The sequence below is a fragment of the Danio aesculapii genome, chromosome 16 (assembly GCF_903798145.1).
Source record: "Danio aesculapii chromosome 16, fDanAes4.1, whole genome shotgun sequence".
Taxonomy (NCBI): domain Eukaryota; kingdom Metazoa; phylum Chordata; class Actinopteri; order Cypriniformes; family Danionidae; genus Danio; species Danio aesculapii.
In genome coordinates this window covers 6285436-6309543 of record NC_079450.1, presented here as the reverse complement: position 1 = coordinate 6309543, position 24108 = coordinate 6285436, and the positions used below count along the sequence as shown (strand labels likewise).

The 24108-nt window shown below is 33.1% G+C and overlaps 1 protein-coding gene across 1 annotated transcript in view; it reads left to right on the top strand.

The window, feature by feature from the left end:
- ube2e2 (ubiquitin-conjugating enzyme E2E 2) overlaps nt 1–15068 on the top strand; it is a 55244-nt gene extending 40176 nt beyond the window's left edge. Inside the window, exons 4-6 of the mRNA XM_056475710.1 lie at nt 5265–5397; nt 12399–12546; nt 14245–15068. Of these exons, the coding sequence (XP_056331685.1) occupies nt 5265–5397; nt 12399–12546; nt 14245–14342 (379 nt within the window). The 3' untranslated portion in view covers nt 14343–15068. The remainder of the gene's footprint in view (nt 1–5264; nt 5398–12398; nt 12547–14244) is intronic.
- Nucleotides 15069–24108: the final 9040 nt, after the last annotated feature.

Sequence of the window (24108 nt, the reverse complement as noted above, 5' to 3'; positions counted from 1 at the left end):
AAATCAGTCTTTTGCTAAGAGAGATTTTAATTTGAAAGCAATGCTAAGAGCACTTTCTGATTTACGGCTGTAACTACATCCGACACTTTCAGTGATTAACCTGCACAACACAGCGCCGCTCATCTTACTCATGTTTTTTCACAGATCATTTTTCACATTGTAATTCGAACGCATTTCTGTTTCCTTGCTTTTGTCAGCGAAACTTAGATTAAAGCTGAAATCCCTTGTCACCGCTGGCCAAAAGAAAGTGTTGAACAAAATTCCTGACCATTTCAAGTGTGCAAATAAATCACACAAGTTCCAGAAAAGGTTTTAAATATCATTTTATGAACAAGCGTCTGTGTAAACGGATGCTAGAATAGTTGGCGGTTCATTCTGCTGTGGCTACCCCTGATAAATAAGGGACTAAGCTGAAGAAAAATAATTAAATAAATGAATGAATGAACAATCTCCTAACAAAATCATCTGCAAAACAAGATCAATTTGTATTCCAGTTTTAAGCGTCTCCTCCCTTTAGTGTAACCCAAGTCAGTGTTGAAAAGAGGACAGTTATGTGTATAATTAGTGGTGTTGGCTAAAGCAAGTGTAACTGTTATTAGTATTACTCATACTCGCATTACTCATATTTGCAGTTGGTGATTCGTTCAGCTCAATTAAATTAGGTATTACGTGTCACTGTGTGTGTCATCCTGCAGCTTTTGTGTTTCTGAATGATTCCTCAAAGCTCAAATCATGTGTCATGTTGAGGAAACATTCTTTTTGAAGTACTTAAATTCTCTGGATTTACAATTTGTAGTCGAGTTTGAGTCAAATTTATAGTTTGGTTTATTCTGTAAGCTAGTATTATTTCTACTGTATTAGAAGTAATTCTACTTTATTTTTAAATCAATATTTTGCCATTTCAGTTTTGTTTTTTGCATAAAATATGCCACAATTTCAAAAATTTATATCTATCTATCTATCTATCTATCTATCTATCTATCTATCTATCTATCTATCTATCTATCTATCTATCTATCTATCTATATATATATATATATATATATATATATATATATATATATATATATATATATATATTTAATGTTCCGACAACACAATACCAATATTTTAAATTTAATTGGTGAAAAATTATTTTCCTTCAGCTTAGTCCCAGCATACACTTTTGTGTTTAATAGACGTCCAATAGTCATCTAAACATAGACAGCTTGGCGTAAACAAGGCTAAACTTGAAACAAGGCTATAAGTGAAAATCTAACAGCTAATTCACTGACAGCCCAAATTTAGCCTTGTTTTGGCCAAGATGACTATGTTTAGAAGTCTATTAGACATCTATTAGACATCTTTTAAAAACAAAAAATATTTGCTGGGGTCCTTTATTTATCTGGGGTCATCACAGAGGAATGAATCACCAACTATTCGAGCATATGTTTTACACAGCGTATTCCCTTCCAGATGCAACCCAGTACTGGGAAATATCCATACACACATTCACACACTCATACACTATGGCCAATTTGGTTTATTCAATTCGCTGTGAGGGAAACCGAAGCACCTGGAAGAAACCCAGACCAACACAGGGAGAGCATGCAAACTCCACACAGAAATGCCAACTGGCCGAGCTGGGACTCGAACCAGCGACCTTCTTGATATAAGGCGAGCCACTGTGCCACCCCAAGGAATTTTTTTATTGGAAATTCTTTGTAGGAAAAAAAAATCTCTGTAAGACATTTTTTTAAAGACATCTTATATTTATTATAATTGTTTAATAATATATATTATAAAGTAAATATTAACCTAATACTCGCATACCCAATCAATCCATTAAATCCAGAGAAAATTGCCATTGTCAAGTGGTCACCAAATCTTTTTTGCTCTTCTGAGAATGCATTTTTATTATTTATACAACCGTAATGAAGACTGCAAATAACCGCATGGCAATACCCTGCCAACCAACAGCAGCCAATTAACAAATATAGTTGAAGTCAGTATTATTAGCCCCCCTAAATTATTAGGCCCTCTGCTGATTTTTTTCCCAAATTTCTGTTTAACGGAGAGATTTTTCCAACACATTTCTAAACATAATAGTTTTAATAACTCATTTCTAATAACTGATTTGTTTTATCTTTGTCATGATGACAGTAAAAATATCTAGTCAAATATTATTTCAAGACACTTCTATACAGCTTAAAGTGACATTAAAAGGCTTAACTAGGTTAATTAGGTTAACTAGGCAGGTTAGGGTAATTAGGCAAGTTATTGTTTAGTGATGGTTTGTAGACTGTAGACTAGTTCTGTAGACTATCGGAAAAATAAAGCTTAAAGGGGCTAATATTTTTGACCTTAAACTTTTTTTTAAATTAAAAACTGCTTTTATTCTAGCCGAAATAAAACAAATAAGACTTTCTCCAGAAGAAAAAATATTATCAGACATACTGTGAAAATTTCCTTGCTCTGTTAAACATCATTTGGGAAATATTAAAAAAAAAAAAAAAAAAAAAAAAGGGGGGGGGGGGGGGGTAATAATTCAACTGCATATATTTTCTTCTAAATGTAAAAATCCAGTTCACTGTTTATCTTCTGATGTGATTGCAGTCAAGATTTTAAACTGTCTTATGATCATTTACAGGATCATACAATTCCATGCATATTGTTGAGAATTGTGAGGAAATTCTGAACAAAAACTAGGTCCAAACTTTCCTGCTCTGGTCATGAATTAATTTATGAATCCATTTAATAATAACTTAAATAGCTAGCACTTCAGTTGCTACCTGTGTTTTTTAATTATTAAAAAAAAACAATACAGTAGGGGCGACAGTGGCTCAGTGGTTACCACTGTCGCCTCACAGCAAAAAGGTCATTGGTTAGAGCCATGGCTGGGTCAGTTGGCATTCGTGTGGAGTTTGCATGTTCTCCCCGTGTTGGAGTGGGTTTCCTCCGGGTGCTCCGGTTTCCCACCCAGTCCACAGACATGCACTTTAAGTGAATTGAATGGACTAAATTGGCTGTATTGTATGAGTGTGTGTGAATGTGAGTGTGTATGCGTGTTTCTCAATATAGGTTGCGGCTGGAAGGGCATCCGCTGCATTAAACAAATGCTGGAATAGTTGCCAGTTCATGCCACTGTAGCGACCTCTGAAATAGAGACTAAGCCGAAGGAAAATGAATGAATGAAAAACGATACAGCACTGTCGAATACAGTATAGTTTCTGTAACCTAAAAAACACACATGTATTTGTATTCATACAGGTAAAACAGTCAACAATTCACATAGTGCACGTAATCATCTAGATGTGTATATATATATATATAAAATTGCATTACTTACTTTATTTCCTACTTATTTCTGCTCTTACATGTTGATATGCATGCGAGATCTATGAGCCTGATCAACTGTAAACTGAAAAAGAAAAAAAAAAAGTGCGCACTTGGTGAATAAAGCTTAATCTGGTTTAATAATCATTATGAGAAAAAGACCCCCAGGGTGGACCACCCTCCAAAACTCAAGTGCTGTTTAACCGAGTTCAGAACTAAGACGTGTTTATTATTATTATTATGGTCTGGATCTGCTCCCAGTCTGTTTGTTTGGCACAGATACAGCAGTGGTAAATCTTCAATATGAATCTGGCAGATGTGGCGGCGCTTTGACAGACGAGAGTAAAGATGTGCTGTAAAGTCTGTTTTTCTTTCCTCAGCAGCTCTGGCTCAGCTGTCATTATCATTTCAGCAGACTTCAGACTGAATTTACACTGGTTTCATCCATTAATAATGTCACTGACAAAGAAAGAGGCGAGCGTTTGAAGAAAATGAGCCGTTCTTAGATTTCTTAGTCTTCTTTTCGATTTCATCTTGATTTATATTAAAGCTGCACGCTTGATATTGTATTTAAAGGGGTCGTTCATCTTTTAGTTATAAAATTTTATCTGACTTTTCATTTTTCCTGTTTGTCCACGGATCTGACGCGATCATTGTAAAAGTACTATAGAAATAAAGGTGACTTAACTGGAATTAAATAGTAGTTCACCCAAAAATTTTAATTACTCCATAATTTACACTAGGCATGGGCCGGTATAAGATTCTGACGGTATGATAACCTTGGAAAAAATATATATCATGGTTTCAGTGTTGTGCACACTGCTCTAAAATATATTCTTTTTAAATGTCTGGGTAAAAAACAACAACTTTTCCCCCTTTGAAAACAATATATTTAATTTTTTTGAAAGATTTATAATATTTTGGAGCAGTAAACATGTCAGGCAGAATAATTCAAATGAATCATTGATTTTTGCTCTTTTCATTTGTTTTAAACACACTGATTTCTTTACAATTTAAAATCACATCTTTGGATATTTTTTTCTGCTGGAGATAAATAATAAAATAAAAAATCTTACACATACCTTAGGAACAGTATTACAGAATATGTTGGCGGTTTTAACACTTTTCCAAACCACAGTATACCTTGAAAACGGTTATCATCCCATGCCTAATTTACACACTCTCTAGCCAACTTCTGTGTATAAGGCCATGTCCACATGTACACAGGTATTTTTATAAAGAGTTTTAGCATTTTGCCTTGTTTTTTTAATAATCTCTGTCCACATAAAATACAAAAGCACACTGTGATGCATGTTAAGAGCTCCCCGAGCCAACAGGTGGCGATAAAAGCCTTTTATGCTGCATTCACACCAAATGCTGAATTAAGTATTTTCGCAAGTACACTGCATACAATTCAATGCAAATGTCAGCGCAGGAGCGGATTACCATCCTGTAGTGCGAATGACACAGAGTATGCGAATCGTTAGCCGCAAATGTACGGAATTTGCCTCAATCGCTTCATTCACATTTGGTGTGAATCCAGCCATGATGGACAATCGGCAAAAAACTCTGGTTGTACTGTCTACACTGTACCCAGAGTTTCGGAAAATCTTCACCCTAGCCATTGTTTTAAAACACTTTCGACTTCAGCCAACTGATAATGCATTTTATTATGGTTAAAAATTCAGACTGTGTAGAAAAAAAAAACTTAATATACCAATTTACACCCCTGATATGTTATTATTTGTACTGACTGAAGTGCACTGAAGTGTGTCATACGATGAGACCTTAATAAACAGAGACAGCTTCAGTAAATCTGTTTTGTTGTGTTCAGCATGTCTCTTCCTCCTTGGCTTTTCAGTCATGAATTAATGATGATTTATCTTCCTGCAGTGACCGCTCGGTCCCAGTTTAACTTCTCAAATCTCTTCTCTTTGTTCCTCTAACAGCGCTGGTCCCAAAGGAGACAACATCTATGAATGGAGGTCAACTATTTTAGGACCGCCGGGCTCTGTGTATGAAGGAGGGGTGTTTTTCCTTGACATTGCATTTACACCGGACTACCCGTTTAAACCACCCAAGGTAAGAGCAAAGACACGTGTGGAGCATTTTGACATTGAAATTAGTGATTGATTGATTGATTGATTGATTGATTGATTGATTGATTGATTGATATGGGTTTTTATATACGTTCAGAGAGCTTCACAACGGGTATATTAGAGGTGTATAATTGGGCATGTTCTGTTCTCAAATGTATTTTTGCAGAATTTTTCCAACTTCCAATTTACTGGATTTATTAAGCATCTGATTGAGTAAAAGGACTGATAATATTATTAAAATTTATATTCATGAATCCAGCATGTGTTTTACACAACAGATGCCCTTCCAGCTGCAACCCAGTACTGGGAAACATCAATACACACTCAATCACAAACATCCACTACAGTCAATTTGGTTTTTTCAATTCACCTATAGTGCATGTGTTTGTACTTGTGGGGGAAACCGGATCACCCAGAGGAAACCCACGCCAACACGGGGAAAACATGCAAACTCCACACAGAAATGCCAACTGGCCCAACTGGGACTCAAACCAGCAGCCTTCTTGCTGTGAGGCGACAGTGCTAACCACTGAGCCACCACTATATTATATGTATTTATAAAGAAAATTCTCATTTAAAATGTTTCATTTCTCGCAATTTTTCGTTCGTTTTGTTTTTTTTTTGTTAGTTTGTTGTATATAAAAGAAAATGTATAATAATAATAATAATAATATTAATTTTAATAATTCAGGGTTATGCCACTAAATTCCACCATGGTTATTCCAGCATAAACTCTGAATTTAAACATTGGTATTGTAATGGTCTAAAAAATGAGCATAGACATGTCTGAAAACATAGGCTGCATTTACACTGCATGGTTCAAGTGACCCAATTACGATTTTTTTTCTCCCATGTGGCACAGATCGGATACGGCCAATGTACGTGTGAGTAGGAAAAAAAAATAAATAAATAAATAAAATAAAAAAAAATCACATAGATTCCCATTTACTCAAATCAGATTCAGGCCTTGTTCATATGTGGAAATTTATCCAATATGAATCAGATCGGTGTTCTCGTGTTTGCAGTGTAAGCAGGTAGATCGGATTTTCAATGCGAGTCGCACCGCTCGCGCATCATTAAAAACCATAGCGTATGACGTTAACTCTTTCGTTTCAGAACAGACTTCAGCAGAGCCAAAAATCTCTTACAAGAAAAAGTCTCTTACACGAGGACTAAAAAAGCTTTTATATTGTCAGATAGTACAAGTTTTAAACATGTTAATGAGAGAGAGAGAGAGAGAGAGAGAGAGAGAGAGAGAGAGAGAGAGCGCAATATCAACCACGTAAACAATATAGGCTAGACTAAAACTGTTGCATAAATCACGCCATGGAAATGACGTTAAGACGCCTACTGGTTAAAAAAGGCCTAGATTAAAAGAAGATAGCCAAATGAGAACTTTTCTGTCATAAACTAAAGAGAAACAACTTGTCAAAAAGAATTTTAAAAATTAACCCTGTGAACAGATTAAATACATCAATGGAGAAAAGGGTGCTCTTTTATTATCAGCTGTCAGTCAGCACCCTCTCTTTTTTTTTTCTTGCTCATTGCGGCTTTGCCACGTGCTGTGTAAATACAGCCAATCGGATACGAGTCACTTTTAAAAGATGAAAAAAATCAGCTACAGCCACAAAATCGGAATTGACCATCAAGATCTGCAGTGTAACTGTTTAGTTTATTTTCATTCATTCATTTTCCTTCGGCTTAGTCCCATTATTCATCAGGGGTCGCCACAGCGGAATGAACCGCCAACTTATCCAGCATATGTTTTACACAGCGGATGCCCTTCCAGCTGCAACCCAGTACTAGGAAACACCCATACACACTCATACACAACGAGCAATTTAGTTTACCCAATTTAAAAATAGCGCATGTGTTTGGACTGTGGGAGAAACCAGAGCACCAGGAGGAAACCCACACCAACTCTTGGAGAACTTGCAAACTCCACACAGAAGTGCCAACTGACCCAGCCGGGACTCAAAGCAGTGACCTTCTTGCTTTGAGGTGACAGTGAGAACCACTGAGCCACCCTCTAGACAAACTTTTAATTTTTATTTATTTATTTTTTTTTTTTTAAGAGTGAGATTTTTATAAGCGGCATTTAAAAATGTAGAATCGTCTCCATATAAATGTTGCATACATACATGCATCTTTTAGTTCTTGTGTAAAATGCATTATTGTTTTTAAGACAGCAGCACCGTAATACTCTGAATCTGCCAGTAACAGGAATTTAAACATACACTTAATGCTTAAAAACACTTAATATTTGAAAAAGAATACAAATTTCACAGGAGGGCTAATTATGTTGGATTCTGAGACGACCCTGATTGGCTCTCAAGTGGATTCAAGGTAATTTAGTTTATGTAATAACTCATGTTCATAAAGTTGACAAAAAAATATCAGATTAAAGCTTAGAATTCCGATGTGATAAAATGCTGTTTTATACATCCCATCATACATGCATTAAAAAGCCCAGATCAGTCAACAACTAATGAATCTGCAAGTTACATTTTGATCCCAATAGGTGGCGGCATTACTTTAAATGATGAAAAACATTACGCATTCTGTCAGCAAAGTATAAAGACTTCAAAAGAAAATGTTTTAACTTTTAAATTAGTCTTATAATTTAATAATTTCAGTATTTTGATATCACCCAAATGATCATCCTTGTGTAATAAATAGGGTTCAAATATTTATTTGGAAAATATTAAATAATTATTTGCATTTCATATTTTCTACTCATTTTAGTACTGTAACTATTAAATCTTTTACTTTATCATGAATTGATGGGATATTATGGCTTTAAAATATTACGGCAATTTATTGCTTCTTTAAGCTCCTTTGACAATCTGCATTGTGAAACGTGCTTTAGAAATAAAGTTGAATTAAATTGAATCAGGTTTAAAATAATCGAATAATTAAAATTGTACCAAAAAATTAAGTAAAAGTAATTAAATAAAATGAAAATAAAAATTCTACTTGTACTGTAACTATTCATTTACTTTTTTTAATCAGTGTCTTGTTAATTTTTATTATTTTATTTTATCATTTTTTATTTTAATCGGTTTATAGAACACAAACAAATAATAATACATCATTCAGGTGAAATAAAATAAAATATTATGATTAAAGAGAAATAACCAAGTGTCAATATGAACTCAATAAATCATGACAACTGGATTAAAATAACCTAATAAATAAAAACCTTAGTACAAAAAAAATAATAATTCTACTCCTAGTACTGTAACTAGTCATATTTTTACTTATTTTAATCAGTGTTTTATTATTAATGTTACTTATTTTAATCTTTTATTCTGTAAATACAAAAATACTACATAATTTAGATGAAATAAAATAAAACAATGATAAAAATGAAATAATCAAGTATTATTGAACTGAATAAATCATGACAAATGGATTAATATAATCTAATAATTGGAAAGAAAAAAAATGATTTAAAAATTAAAAACAATCAAATAAAAAAATATATTCCTCCTGTAACTATTTTTTTTAACTTATTTTAATCAGTGTTTTATTATTAATTTGAGTTATTTTAACCATATTTTGATATTATCCATTTATAGAACACAAATAAATAATACATAATTTAGATAAAAATAAATGAATAAAATAAATAAGCCATGAATCACAGAATCAATCATGACAACTGGATTAAAACAATCTAATTTAAAAATAATTAGTACCACAAAAGATTAAAATTAAAGTAAAACAAATTACATTAAAATTGTACAATTAAAAAACATTTAAAAAGTCTACTCCTAGTATTTTAATCAGTGTTTTATTATTAAATAGACTTATTTTAAATCAATGCTTTATTAATCTTAATTGCTTTATAGAACACCAAAATATAATAGATAATTTAGATCAAATCAAATCAAATATTGTTCAAATGAAATCATCAGGTATACATTTGAACTAAAATAATAAAAACTGGATTCAAAAAAATAATTAGTACAAAAAATGATAAAAATTAAATTAAAACTAATTAAATTAAAATGAAAACATGTTAAACTGACTCAAAACAGCTTATAAAACTTAATCTAGCTTATAAAATTAAGTGAGAAAATGATTACCTTACAATGAAACAAGACATATTCTGTCTGGACTAATTGATCATATAATTGTTTGCAGTAGAACTGTAACTAGTCATTTGTTTTACTAATTTCAACCAGTGTTTTATTATTATTATTATTCATTTGCAGAAGGTAGTATTTATTTTTCATCCCAGACGTGTGTCTCTGTCCCAATCCTATAAAATTATTCATTCTGTCTATAAACTGTAAAGTAGGATGTTGATTATTCTTATTTTCCTCTGTGTTTGTTCTCTGGCTCCTGTGGCTGTGTATGTAGACACAGGAATCAGGATAGAGGAAGTTGTTCTGCTGCCTATTAAACTGTCATGAATCTCAAGGCAAGGAATGTCAAGGTCCATTAAAGGTCTGCTCTGAAAGTCCCAGGCTCTAACACAGATGCCACACACACACAAACTACATGCCGATGCGGTTTCAGTTCATACAGAGTTAAGTTTGCAGTGTATGTGAGAGATTAGTGTGGCATAACCTAAACTAACATAAAGAAATAGATTGACTGCTCAGATGCTGGTGTTTGTTTGCTCAAGATTGAGATTCAGAGGAATTATTCACACGACAACACACACATGCATTATATATTTGTCATTTACATCATGGCACAGTTACAGTCCTGAGGCAGACCACAATCTGCTGAATTCAGTAGGCTGTGTTTACTTGACTACAGCATGCATCTTAATTTATCCCTGATTTTAAATCTCCTTTTCTGCATTAAAATATTTGTGCATCTATTTTTAATACATTGACAATATAATTGATCCGTTTAAAATGTAAATTGTACATTTACTGTGCTGTGAAGAAGAAATACTTGCTAATTACTACACACAATGACTGATTTAATGTGTTGGTGTTGCTTCTCTCATTTACTCTTCAGGCTAACAGGCTAGTTTTTGTTTGGTTTTTATAACTCCCTGTAGGGTTTTTTTTATTATTACATGATACATGAACACATGCCCTTTATGTTTGTGTTCATACAATTTCAAAACAACAATAAAAAATACAAATAAATTAATAATAACTAGTGGTTTTCAAACCAGATAAAATAAAAATGTAAAACCAAAAACATTAAATTAATAAAATGTTATTCAATTATTATAAATGATTTATCATAATACAATAAGTAATCAAGCATTTCATAAGGACACATTAAAATACAAGATGCCAAGTTTAAAATATATATATATATATATATATATATATATAAAATAAACATTTTAAATTAAATGTTAAAGGGCACCTATGGTAAAAAATCTACTTTTCAATCTGTTTGGACAGACATATGTGCATGTATGGTGTATAGACCGTCATATTAGGGTGATATAAGCACACCCAGTGCTTTTTTTTCAATTTAAAAACATAAAAAACGGTGGACCAATTGGAGCTGTTTTCAAATCGACCGCTACCTGACGTAGGAGAGCGGTCCCCCCACCCACCAATATTGATTGACAGGCACATCATCATATCCTCAGTTTGTTAATTCACGTCCGCCATTTTCAGCGTGAGTCGAAGCGATATCACTAAAGGAACACCCTAGCTCTATTTTTAGATGCAAGGCTCATTGGGCTCAACACAAGATCAATATTCTCCACATTATCGCTCTAATTGCAATTATTGGTTGTATCTGTAGGTAGGTTTGCAAACATGTGTACTTCTCATGGAGTCTACCTTATACTTCAGCCGTTTGCATTTCTCGCGATCCCAGAAGCTCCCTGTGATCTTAACTAGCATGCGTTTTAGAATTCTAAACATAGGTTTCTATCAGGGTACACTCAAGTCGACGGCTGGGCGCCGCGGACTGCTGCAGAAACCTATATTTAGAATTCAAAAATGTGTGGCGCGACGATTCGGGACACTTCATGCTTCTGGTGCGCCACAGAGAGTGTCTGGTGTGCCGTGTCGCGGCTTCGAGCGGCGCATCCGGTGCCTCAGTCAAAGTTAATTCAGTGTGCGTGGTTATTAGTTTCTGTTTACAAGCTCGGCACTTGAAACTAGCACACAGTTGACTGTAAAACTGTACAAAGACACAAATGATTTTGTACTCTCTGCTTGGTCTGTCAGACTCGTACATGTACGACTGAATGGTGATCCTCTGTCTCCTTCTCCGTCTGCTTGTCAGACTGTTGCAAACGCAGAGCGGGTGAGCTCATGGCCCCGCCCCCTTGTTACGTTGGCGGGAAGCCAAAACTAATTTACATGTGAAGCAACACACCCATAAATCAGCAAACTGTGGACACGCCCCCAACATGACACTTTTTAACACATTATAATAAAAAATCTGAATTGTGTTTTAAACTGAACCTAAACTGGCACACTCAGAAGAACCATAATATTAATATTAAGTTATAAAAAAAGAGGTAAACTATGTTCCCTTTACATAAAGACAAGTAAATACAAATTTTTATTTTGTATTGTGACGCAGTTCTGAGAGAAATGTTTAAATTAACAAAGAATTGGTCATTAATAAAATATTAAATGAGAAAACAGTGGGCGTGGCTTGTTTTTTCTTCTACTGTGAGCTGATTGGATGTAGTGAAGTAGGCATTTCATTCAGAAAGATGGAGAAAAGCAGTTTGGGGAGAGTTATTACAACCTAACAGACTCCTGCTCACCATTTCTGTCCACTATACCGCAGACAGACATAATCTGAGAATTTAACTGAAAAAAAAAACAGGAAAGGTATTTTCAGATTTCAATTTTAGATTAAAAGGGCAAACTATTTTTTTTTTCCTCTTAATGCCATGTACAGACGAATTGTTCAGCACAAAACTAGCAATGTGAGCTAACAAAATCAATATAGTCAGTTTTGATTTCATGTGTACTTTAATAATACTATCGCCCTATTTAGATTAAGGTAAATAAGTGAATGGTGTTTTCTCAGGTAACATTTCGTACGAGGATCTACCACTGTAACATCAACAGTCAGGGTGTGATCTGTCTGGACATCCTGAAGGACAACTGGAGTCCTGCTCTGACCATCTCTAAGGTGCTGCTGTCCATCTGCTCTCTACTCACAGACTGCAACCCTGGTGAGAATCTACATCATTCACATCTCGAGTGCTGAACATTCAGGTTTAAATCAGTCCTGTTTGGGTAAAGGACTCTTAAATGTATACAAAAATCAGTCCAAGTGAAAATCTAGTCAAGTTGAATGCCTTGGACTGATGTTTGTATACCTTTAAGAATCCCTTATCCAAAGAGCACAGACACATTAACCCTTGTGTACTGTTCAAATGGACTACCCTTTGGTTATGTTGGTGGCTGTTTTTGCCCCATTGACTTCCATTATAATGACATGTATATTGCAAAGCCATGACAGCATATAATCATGCATTCTTGATTGTTGCTGGTTTTCTCTGTGGTAAAATTTGTCATTTCTACTGTTAATCATCTGTTGAAAACATTAACTCTTTAGATAGGCCTGTGCAAAAAAAAAAAAGTTCCTAACCTTAATATGGAATATTTTGGAGTAAAACAGCAGATTATAGTGTGTGTGTTTGCATAAATCCAAATCCAATCTTGCGCGTGCGCTATATACTATGTTTATAAGCCAACTAAGCCATGTAGCCTATTATAAGGCACTAGAAAGTTGTCATGTAAGCCTACTATATCCCAAATGTTCTGAAGCCATTCTATAGTTTAATGTGAAGTACAGATGAATATTCATGTGCAAATTCATGTTCAGTTCAGTGCTTCCCGCCGCTGCGCCTGTCAATCATTCTCCATTCATTCATAATTCAAACTGCGTATCGCATTTGTTTATAACAAGACAAAAAACATTCTCCAAGGATTCGTTCCTATTAGTTCAAAGAATCAGTGGAGAAATGCATTTAGTTTTGCATTAAAGGGCTTCATTGTGACCTGCAACAAGGAGTTTATTGCCGTTTCTAAATCATGCTGTGTTAGAACAGCAAATCGCATTCGCAACACTGGAGTAGAGAGTGTTATTACCTGCTCTTCACACACAAAATAGGCCAACCTGAACTTTTAAATTATAAAAGACTCAATACATTGTACAGATCCTCAATGCACTTCCCTTTGTGCTGCTCAGTTTTGAAAGTGACCGCAGATACAGGAGTGACACATCAAACTCTTCAGTCACGCATCCGGCTGCGCAGACGTGGCGTGCGCCGCTCCCTAAAATTATTCTCACAATAAGTTTCTGTTCTCTCATCCTTCTCGACCTTCCAACTGAGCTTATTCTTCCGAGGGGAATACTTCAAGTGCTGCGAATAGTTTTAAAGCCTGGCTCATTGTGGTCAAAGTAGTTGATTAAACAAATAATAGTGAAACTGGCGGGCGCAATATGGATTGTCAGAAAATTATTTAGGCTAATATGAGCTACTCTGAAACTGTGGATATTTCTCTGTCATTTTATATATTAATATTATATTTAACAGACCAGTTTGTGTTTTGGCGCTGAAGCATATAAGCGGACCTTGTTTTGAACTTTCTCCATCTCGCTCACGGCAAGATTTGGTGAGGGATTATTAAGTAAAACTGCTCTGTTAAACATCATTTGGAAAATATTTTAAAAAGAAAAAAAAAATTCTGTATATTGCAGAATAAAAAAAATGAATAAATCACAATGTTAGATCATTGCAATGTCGTGCAGCCCTACTGCTGTTTTATTTGTGTCATGTTAAAATCTTAACTTCAAAGTAGCCTGAGAAACACATCGTCCATCTTTACAGTTCAGCATCTAACAAATCTCTTTGCATCCGCAGCTGATCCTCTGGTCGGGAGCATCGCCACACAGTACTTGACCAACAGAACGGAACATGACAGAATAGCCAAACAGTGGACGAAGAGATACGCCACATAAAGCAGCCACACACACACTTACACACACACACTATATTCCCCTCAGCCCTACTGTGCCTCTACCTCTCCCCGTCTGCTGAAAGCACACTCACCAAGTGCAACAATACATCTGGCCCTCTTCCTTCCAACTTCCTGTAGACCTTTCTGTGAACAAAACTCCTGTCCTTTGTTCCTTGTTGACTTGAAAGCTTCTTTTGATACAAAGAGTAGATTGGGACTTTATTTTCCAATTATCTGAATGTTTGAAGTACCTTAGGAGAAAAGGAATACTATTGTTATTATTACTGTTATTATTATTGTCCTTATTGTATGTATATGCTTTCTTTTTAAGTGGCATCAGGAACAAATACAGCTTCTGAGTTTTTTTTTCTTCTCATCGCCGTAAAAGTGTATTACTTCATTATTTTTGTTTGTTAGTTTCTCCTTTTGTTAGAAGTCCGTACTATTTCCATGCATGATAAACGGCATCCATCCGACTCCAAAACTCTCTTGCCCTCTTGTTTTTGTTTGTATGTATTTTTTAAAACTCAAAAGTCATGGCAGCCACTTGACGATAGGCTTGCTTGTGAATAAAAAAAAAAAAAAAAAGGTAAAATGTTAAAAAAAAAAATAATAATAATAATAATGTGTACATATTGCTACATGCCACCTCTGGCCAGAATGGACTGTTGTGCACTTGCTTAATGGAAAAAAAACACCATAAATAAACACTGTGGCTGAATTGTCATTTATTGTATGTTAAGTCATATGTTTGGTGCATGTTTTCAGTTTGACATTTCTCTCTCTCTCTAGTGAATAATAATAATAATAATAAATATTATTATTATTAATAATAATGAACACTAGCAGCTGGTTTGATGCATTTCCCAGAACTATATATAGTGTTTTACAATCACTGCAAACATGCACACAGTTAAAATGTTTAAATACGTACATAATGTTTGAAAGAATAGACCCTTTTCACATTTACGGGTTTCTCGGTAGCGGAAGTCATCATAGTTGGGAAAACTTACAGCGCAGGGAATGGGAGAATACAACAAATAATTTTTTACAATCTTATTTGCTCAAATAAAAGAAAAACTCCATGATGATGTTATAAAGATGTTCAGAAAAAGGAAAAAAATTGTGTGAGACCGAAAACGGCAGCCAGAGGAGAGAATAACATCAAATTGACTGTTGTGTCCCACAGACGCTGCATTAGAAACGCCTCACACAAGCGGTAAGTTGGGTTTTTTTTGTAATTTGAAGCAAAGATGATACAATACATACATTTACATTTAGTCATTTAGCAGACGCTTTTATCCAAAGCGACTTACAAATGAGGACAAGGAAGCAATTTACACAACTATAAGAGCAGCAGTGAACAAGTGCTATAGACAAGTTTCAGGTGTGTAAAGTCTAAGAAGCGAAGCATTAGTAATGCAAGTTGTTGTTTTTTTTTTTGAGAGAGAGAGTACAGTTAGTGGTATAGCCAGAGAGGCAGTTACAGATTAGGAAGGAACATAAATACATATAAATGTTCATACGGTTTTTTTTTTTATAAAAATATTAAAAACTTTTAAGGATTTAAGATTATGATGGCTGTTAAATGCGTAATAACGGGCTTGTGAAAGGGTCCATAGTAAGCAATTGATATATCAGTTGATATTAATACATTACTAATAATTATCCAGAATATTGGCTAAACTAATATTTGGTTATTTTGAAAAAGAGAAAAAGTTACAATATGCTATAATACATGTAGGTTTACCTCACTTAGCGCTTACAAAAGCAGATTTTTTTTTAAATAGATTAATTAAAATAATTTATTCTACACGTGTATCTAATAAATGTCATGCAAGAGCTCTGGTTATGTATTGAAAATGGGAGCATTCTTTTGCAATCTGTACCTCACCGTATCTATTCCATGCTTCTGATCAGATTTATTTTGTGCTTATATTTGTTTCGAAAATAAGTCTTGAAATAGGACTGGGCCAGTAAACAATATTATTTATATATATATATATATATATATATATATATATATATATATATATATATATATATATATATATATATATATATATATATATCAAATCACAATATTTATGTCAATAACAGTGATAAGCTCTGGACTTTTTTACTCTATATTGACCTAAGAGCTAATCACACTGCAGAAATATGCAACAATGAGAATCTAAAGTGTGTTGATATTAGAGATGTACCGAATTTTCGGCCACTGAAAATTTATCAGCCGCATATATGTTATGCCATTTAATGGACGCTTTTTGTGGCTTCAGTCTGTTGTGGTAGTCTTTCAAATCCGGAAATTATTTTACCAAATTTAGGTCAAAAACTTACAAATTATGCTTGCAAAACATCACAAAATTATAAATTACTATCAAAGGCATTTTCTTCAAGCATTATTAGTTCCACAAATATATCCCACATCTATTATATAATAATTTATACATGTAGAAATATAAAAAAAATCTCTCTCTGTATATGAGCAATTCCAGCAGTATGAATGAGACATTTGCAGTAAAAACTCAACACATAAATTGACATAGAAAGTATATGCTAACATTATATTGAAACATCTGTTAATATTTTCCAGAACAACTGACCACAGAGTTATGGGACCAGAAAAATATCAATGAATAAACATGTGTTGGACTTTAAATGAGGGAAGTAAACATGCATTATGGATGTGACCAAAAAAGTATGCGAGTTTGCAGTATACAACATACGTTGTAGAAATTCTGTGAATTAAACTGCACAACCCAAAAGAAATACTGCTTATCAAAAGGATAGGAGTCGGCTCACTATAGAACCAAAATGATTGACTTTATTTTATTTAATATTTTTTGCATTTATGAGGAAAAAAATAGTGTGGTTATGGATGTGAAATTGCCACTTGTGTGACTTTGGTAAATAAAATATAATAGTCTGAAAACATTGACAGATACATTTTTGAGGATTTTTAAAGTACTGTAAAATACTTACCTACACAAAAAAATGCAGAAACGGTTTCCGTATTTTGGTAAAAACTTTTTTTTCTTCATGGCAAGGTTGACATTTGCATGGAATTGCTTATATGGGGTAATAATTACTTAATATAACACTTATTGTACTTTATTTTAAATGTGTGCGCGTGTGACATTATAAAAGATTAGATTTGTTCTTAACTCGCCTACTCAAAAGGGAATATTTAAGAAGCCTAATTTCTCATGAGGATGCTAATTTTCACCTGAATTATTACCTATTAATGTCAATATTAATACTTGTGAAGATATACTGACATAAAAACAGTTTTTTAAAATGACTTACTCGAAGTTCATCCGCTACCTGTTCTCCTGAGGATCTGCTTTCCTGCGAGTCTCTGCAGGGAAAAAAAAAAACATAGTGAAGATCTCTGAGGGGTTTTTACTAACAATTTCTTCATCATATACAGTGACTAAACAAATGAACATACCAAAAGAGTTAAAAGTTTACGAAAAAAGTTTTACTTTCCTTGGGTGGTGGTTAGGCTACATGAGGTAAACGAGCCCTTTCCCGCGTTTTTCAAAGGGTCGCTACTTAAATATTGGTTTATACTGATTACACTCTAAAAAAACGTTGAGTTATTTATTTAACGCAATGGTTGAGTTAAAATATGTGCTTTGTTGGGTTATTTTTAACCTTTATTTGGATATTCATATAATAACTCAATCCTTTAGGTTAAAATTTTGAATTTCAACAGTCAACTGATTTAACTGACACAGAATAGCTGTATGTTAATATCCTGCGTAATATTGTTTTGCGTTATAAAGTTCACTTAAGCTCCAATGCAATATTTCTGTTATGTTTATCATGTTTACTTCCCTCCGTGTGTCGAGTGATTTTTATATCCATTTCATAATATATTATTCCCGGTATTATCAGTAATTATTACTGTTTAATGGCGTATTTTGTTACAGCAATTTCACAACAAAAAAGGTGGCTAACGTTAACTTCAGTCTGTAAAATAACTATGGATAATCATCGTTTATTAGCAACATAAAGCCGTAACCTACAAATCATCACATAACCTTATCAAATTAAAATCTCCATAAACCATATGTCACTGTGTCCGATACACGCAGCGATAAGATGAGGAATATTGCCCGTGTATTAGTCAGGAGTTCGTAAGTCGGTGTCAAATCACACGATGGTGCTAAAGTGTCTGTTCAACACACACTAACCTTTCACACACATCACGACTCAGCTATAATAATAAGAAAGACACACCACAAAATGCCAAAGGCCGGTTAATCGCTGCCAATTTCACCTAAAATGTCAAACATTGCTGTTCTCACCACATCAGACCGCGTTTTCATTAAAGTTAATGAGTTCAGCTGTGCGTCTTAAAGCAACAGTTCCCCTAAAATTAACATCATTTCCTCAATCATACGGACTGTTAGTATAGTATAATTTTCTTTTTTTCTCTCAGAAACAGATGAAATTGATCACTGCTGTCAATATCCTAAAATATAAGTATTGTAAACGTCCAAATAACAACCCCACAGGGAAAAAAAATCTACCAACGCGTTTTTGAACAATACTTGAATGAATATGTTGTGGTACTTGTATCGTTTCAATAATAAACAAATGACAAAATAGTCGCATATATTTACAATCTGGCTCATTTAATACACTTTCACTAAAAAAGTAACCAAATTTATGATAATTAGGCTATTTTTATTAATAAGCAACTATTAAAAAATGCTATTACCATAATAAACAAGTGACAAAACAGTCGGGTATATGACAATACACCAGTTTATTAGTAAAAACTAAATTATACAGTTCCAGCGTATTAATATAAATACTGTAAAAACAATATATACAGTCAGTACAATACACTTTATATTGTGTTGGTACAGCATATTATATTATAGCCTGAGCTGTATTGAGATTAGAGATTTTTTTTATATATGTGCCACTTTTAAATATACTGTACAAGCCATTCAGCATTGCAGGTGACAGTGTTATTTTATAAAATGCCTTAAAAAAAATTGAACATTTATTGCATTAACTCAGTATTTATTAACTATTGCACCTATCTAAAAAAATCAAGCTACTGAAATATTAAACAGAGTTCACACAGAATAAGCACTTACCATAATAAACCAATGACAAAACAGGCGGGTATATTACAATACACCACAGTTTATTAGTTAAAACTAAATTATACTACAGTATCATTCCAGTTTATCAATACAAATACTGTAAAAACTATATATACAGTCAGTATAATACACTTTAAAACAGTATATTATATTACAGCCACAGCTTTATTATTTAAAAGAGATTATATATATATATATATATATATATATATATATATATAATATATATATATATATATATATATATATATATATATATATATGGATATATATATATATATGGATATATCATATATATATATATATATATATATATATATATATATATATATATATATATATATATATATATACATACATATATATATATATACACACACATATATATACATATATATATACATATACATATATATACATATACATATATATACATATACATATATATACATATATGTATATTATATATATATATATATATATATATATATATATATATATATATATATATATATATATATATATATATATTTGCAACTTTTAAATACAAGCCATTCAGTATTGCACGTGACAGTGTTATTTAATGAAATGCAAAGTAGCTAAATTGAAGATTTATTGCATTAACTCAATATTTTTAACTATTTCAACTATCTAAAAAATCAAGCTACTGAAATATTAAAGAGTTCACCCCAAATTAGCTATTATACCATAATAAACAAATGACAAAACAATTGGGTATATTTCAATACACCACAGTTTACTAGTGAAAAATAAATTATACTACAGTTTCATTCCAGTTTATCAATAAAAATACTGTAAAGCAGGACATATATATAGGGCATGTGTGTGTGTGTGTGTGTGTGTGTGTGTGCGTGTGTGTGTGCGCGTGTGTGTGTGTGTGTGTGTGTGTGTGTGTGTGTGTGTGTGTGTGTGCGTGTGTGCGTGCATGCGTGTGTGTGTGTGTGCAACTTTTAAATACAAGCCATTCAGTATTGCACGTATCAGTGTTATTTAATGAAATGCAAAGTAGCTAAATTGAAGATTTATTGCATTAACTCAATATTTTTAAACTATTTCAACTATCTAAAAAAATCAAGCTACTGAAATATTAAAGCGATTGATCCTCCGATGTACAAAGAAGAAAGAGATTTTGAAGAACACATAAGCAAAGCGTTGTTTACCATAGTATTTTAATTTCCCTGTGAAATTAACGGGGGCCATCAACATTCTTGGAAAAACAATCTGCAGAGATCTAGTTTGTCCAGCAGGTGTCAGCAGCTGACTGTGTGTTTATTGGGAAGACCTTTTCAAATATACTCTTTACAGAAAATCAGTGATCTGTATATGAGCATCCTGATATACACTATATTATACATACTGTATTCAACTCTGCAGCTTAACAAAGTGACTTTTATTGACATTTTAGATTGAAATAATATAATAAGAAATAATATAGAGGGAAAATAAGCCTGTAAAATAAGAGAAAATGTACTGACAGGTTATTATAAGGAGTTCAGTAATATCCAACACCTTTTACATCTTTTTAAATGTGTTTATTTTAGTTTCCCTTCTCATTTGAAGCAGTTTTTTGTTGCATTTACCTCTTCATATTCTCTTCCACATATGCAACAGAATTACTTTTTTGTTCCAAGAATTACAACAGAAAGTGACTGTAGGTCTTTTCAATACAAAGCTCCTATACTCTTCCTTCTTCTTTTAGATCAATTAAGACTTAATGTAGTCTTTTCGGGACTAATTTATCTTCTTTTGTTGGAAACAACTTGTAAATGTTATTAATATTAATTTTGTTATTAATATTGGTTCCAATTGAAATGCTTATTATTTATTTGTGTATCCAGCTGTCTGTTCTTTTGATTATGTTTTTGTTCGCTTAGGCTTTAGACCAGGGTGCCCAGACTTTTTCTTATAAAGGGCCAAAAATGAAACTTGAGTGAGGCTAGTGGCCCGAAGGTAAATATATAGCTGCCATGGGTCATTTCCAAGTTCATTTAATAATGTTTAGAAATGACTAGAAAACATTGTTTCATATTAACTAATGCAGTTTTTTAACATTTAATACTGAACTTATTGCAATAAAATCAAACAATCTCATTTATAACAGAATTACACTAGTTTTAGCCTTGAAATTCTTGCTAATGTCTTCTGCATTCTAACATTTAATTGAAACATTTAATTTCAGTTTGCTTTTTTGTAGCTCAGCAATAAAACAAACAAAAAATGATTACATCAAATTAGAAATGACGATCTCTGTGTTAAAGGCGTTCGTTCCAAACCTCTCCATCATACCTCTCAGATGGGACGGTGGGCCAAATCAAAAGTTACAATGGGCCAACTTTGGGTAACACTGTATTTTGATGGTCCATTTGAGTATTAGTAGACTGTCTGCTTAATAACTGCTGATACTGCTCCTTCAACAGACATTTAACTGACTATAAGACACTTTGCAAGTACATGTCAACTTACACTAACACTAACAGTCTACTTATAATCTAATGAGAATTAGGTGGCATGTAGAGGCAATGTAACTTAAATTCAACAAACGGACCATCAAAATAAAGTGTGACCCAATTTGGCCTGTAGACCCTACTTTTACGTCTCTGCTTTAGACTGTGGGAGGTGTTTCAGGTGAAGTGGGCTGCTTGTTTCTTTGTTTTGTTTAGATGTACATTTGTTATGATGTGTTGTACTCTGTTTGATTTATGTACTTCTTAGGGACCCCCTCGAAAATGAGCTCAAGGGTCTAAACTGTTTAATAGATTCAAATATATCAATTTACACTATTAAAAATGTTAATAAAAGTCAGTTTTTCGAACTTTTCAAGGTTAAAAGTTGTTGGAAGAAAGATCTAGAGCTTATTATGCAATTTAAAAACAGAAATAAATTAGGAAAAATAAAAACATGAACCAGAAAATACAGAAAACTGCTCATTTATAGATATGTTTAGTGTAATAAACGCTTCATCTCAGTGGTCCTGCTGTCATAGTGCACTATAAAAAAGAAAATAATGTTGTTTTTTAACCCAATGTTGGGTCAAGTACAAACCAAACCAAACAGCTGGGTTTAAAACTGGGTAACGCTTTATTTTGCTGGTCCAGAGTATTAGATTGTCTTCTTAATATTCTTGATACTGCTGCTAAACAGACATTTAACTGACTATGAGTAACTTTGCAAGTACATTTCATTTTACACTAACCCTAACCGCAAGTCTTCTTATAATCTAATGAGAATTACTTGGCATGTAGATGCATTGTAACTTAAATTCAACAAACGGACCATCAAAATAAAGTGTGACCTAAAACTGTCATTCAAATGTAATTAAAAGTATTAACCAAATATTTGGTCCATATTCGACCCAATGTTGGGTTAATAAAGCATTTTATAAAAAAAACTAGAATATAATAAAATAAATACAATAAAACTATTCTGTCCAGCTTGTAAACGCATAACCCGTCCTCAATAGGGGTCCTGAGGAACACGCCTTAAAGAGGTCAATTATCTGAGATATAGATCTGGTTAATAATTCATAGATTATGGTGAAACGAGATACAGTAAACCCACTAAACCAAATGGGTATATTTATCAGCTCATCTGGCACGTCTGACCACACCTTCTCTCCGTTTTGCCTGGGTTTGTGGGTTGTACGGTACAGAACATCGTGTCCCACAATGTTCCTTCAATCAGTGATCTGACTCGGCAAAAATGTTCAGAAGCTGGTGTACATGACATGATGTGCCTTTCTGCTTGGAAATTCAAGTTTTTTATGTTGTTTTCTGTCAATACATGACAGGATATAACAAAAACATTACAGGTATATTATGTGGGTCAATTACACATAAAAACAAAACATAAGAGAGAGAGAAAATAAATAAATAAATATAATACAAATGATACAAAGACAGATGTCGAACACAACTAGGAATTTCCCCATGCCCGATTTACCCTGCTTTATCCTTATTGTGCAGTTTATAAAGCAAACGCTCATATAAGGACGTTCTGATTATATATTGACCCACTCCTTTAGCTCAGGAGTGTTAGGATTTTTACAATGCCTTAAAGTTACTCTGGCTGTTACAGAGATCCCCACCATGATCACAGTAAATACTCCCCTTTGGCATGGTCCCCTGTCAGACATAATCTTGATGAGAATGGTATTAGCGTTGCAAGCCATTTGCAAGCCATTCGCTCAAAATATTTAAAGTTTGATACCACAGAGGTTGAACAGTTCTGCGCTTTTATGAAATTCACATTTACAATATAAGTCGACTTGTTGAATCGGGTTATTGTCTGGGGAAGTAACCAATCAAATTTATGATTCATTACATAACTATCATAACCATATTTATGGTCATCTTGTCATATTTAGGTCATACGCCTTGCTATCCTGGCAGTCAAAAAGCAATTGAGCTAAGCAAATAGCTGAAAAAGTGGGTCATTTTAATTATGGCATTTTATCGGTAAAAAGCACGCTGAGGTTGTATAGCTTTAAATTTTGAAACTAGTGTGTATATATATATATATATATATATATATATATATATATATATATATATATATATATATATATATATATATATATATATATATATTTGAAAATTCTCAGTTTCTTCGAGTAAGTTT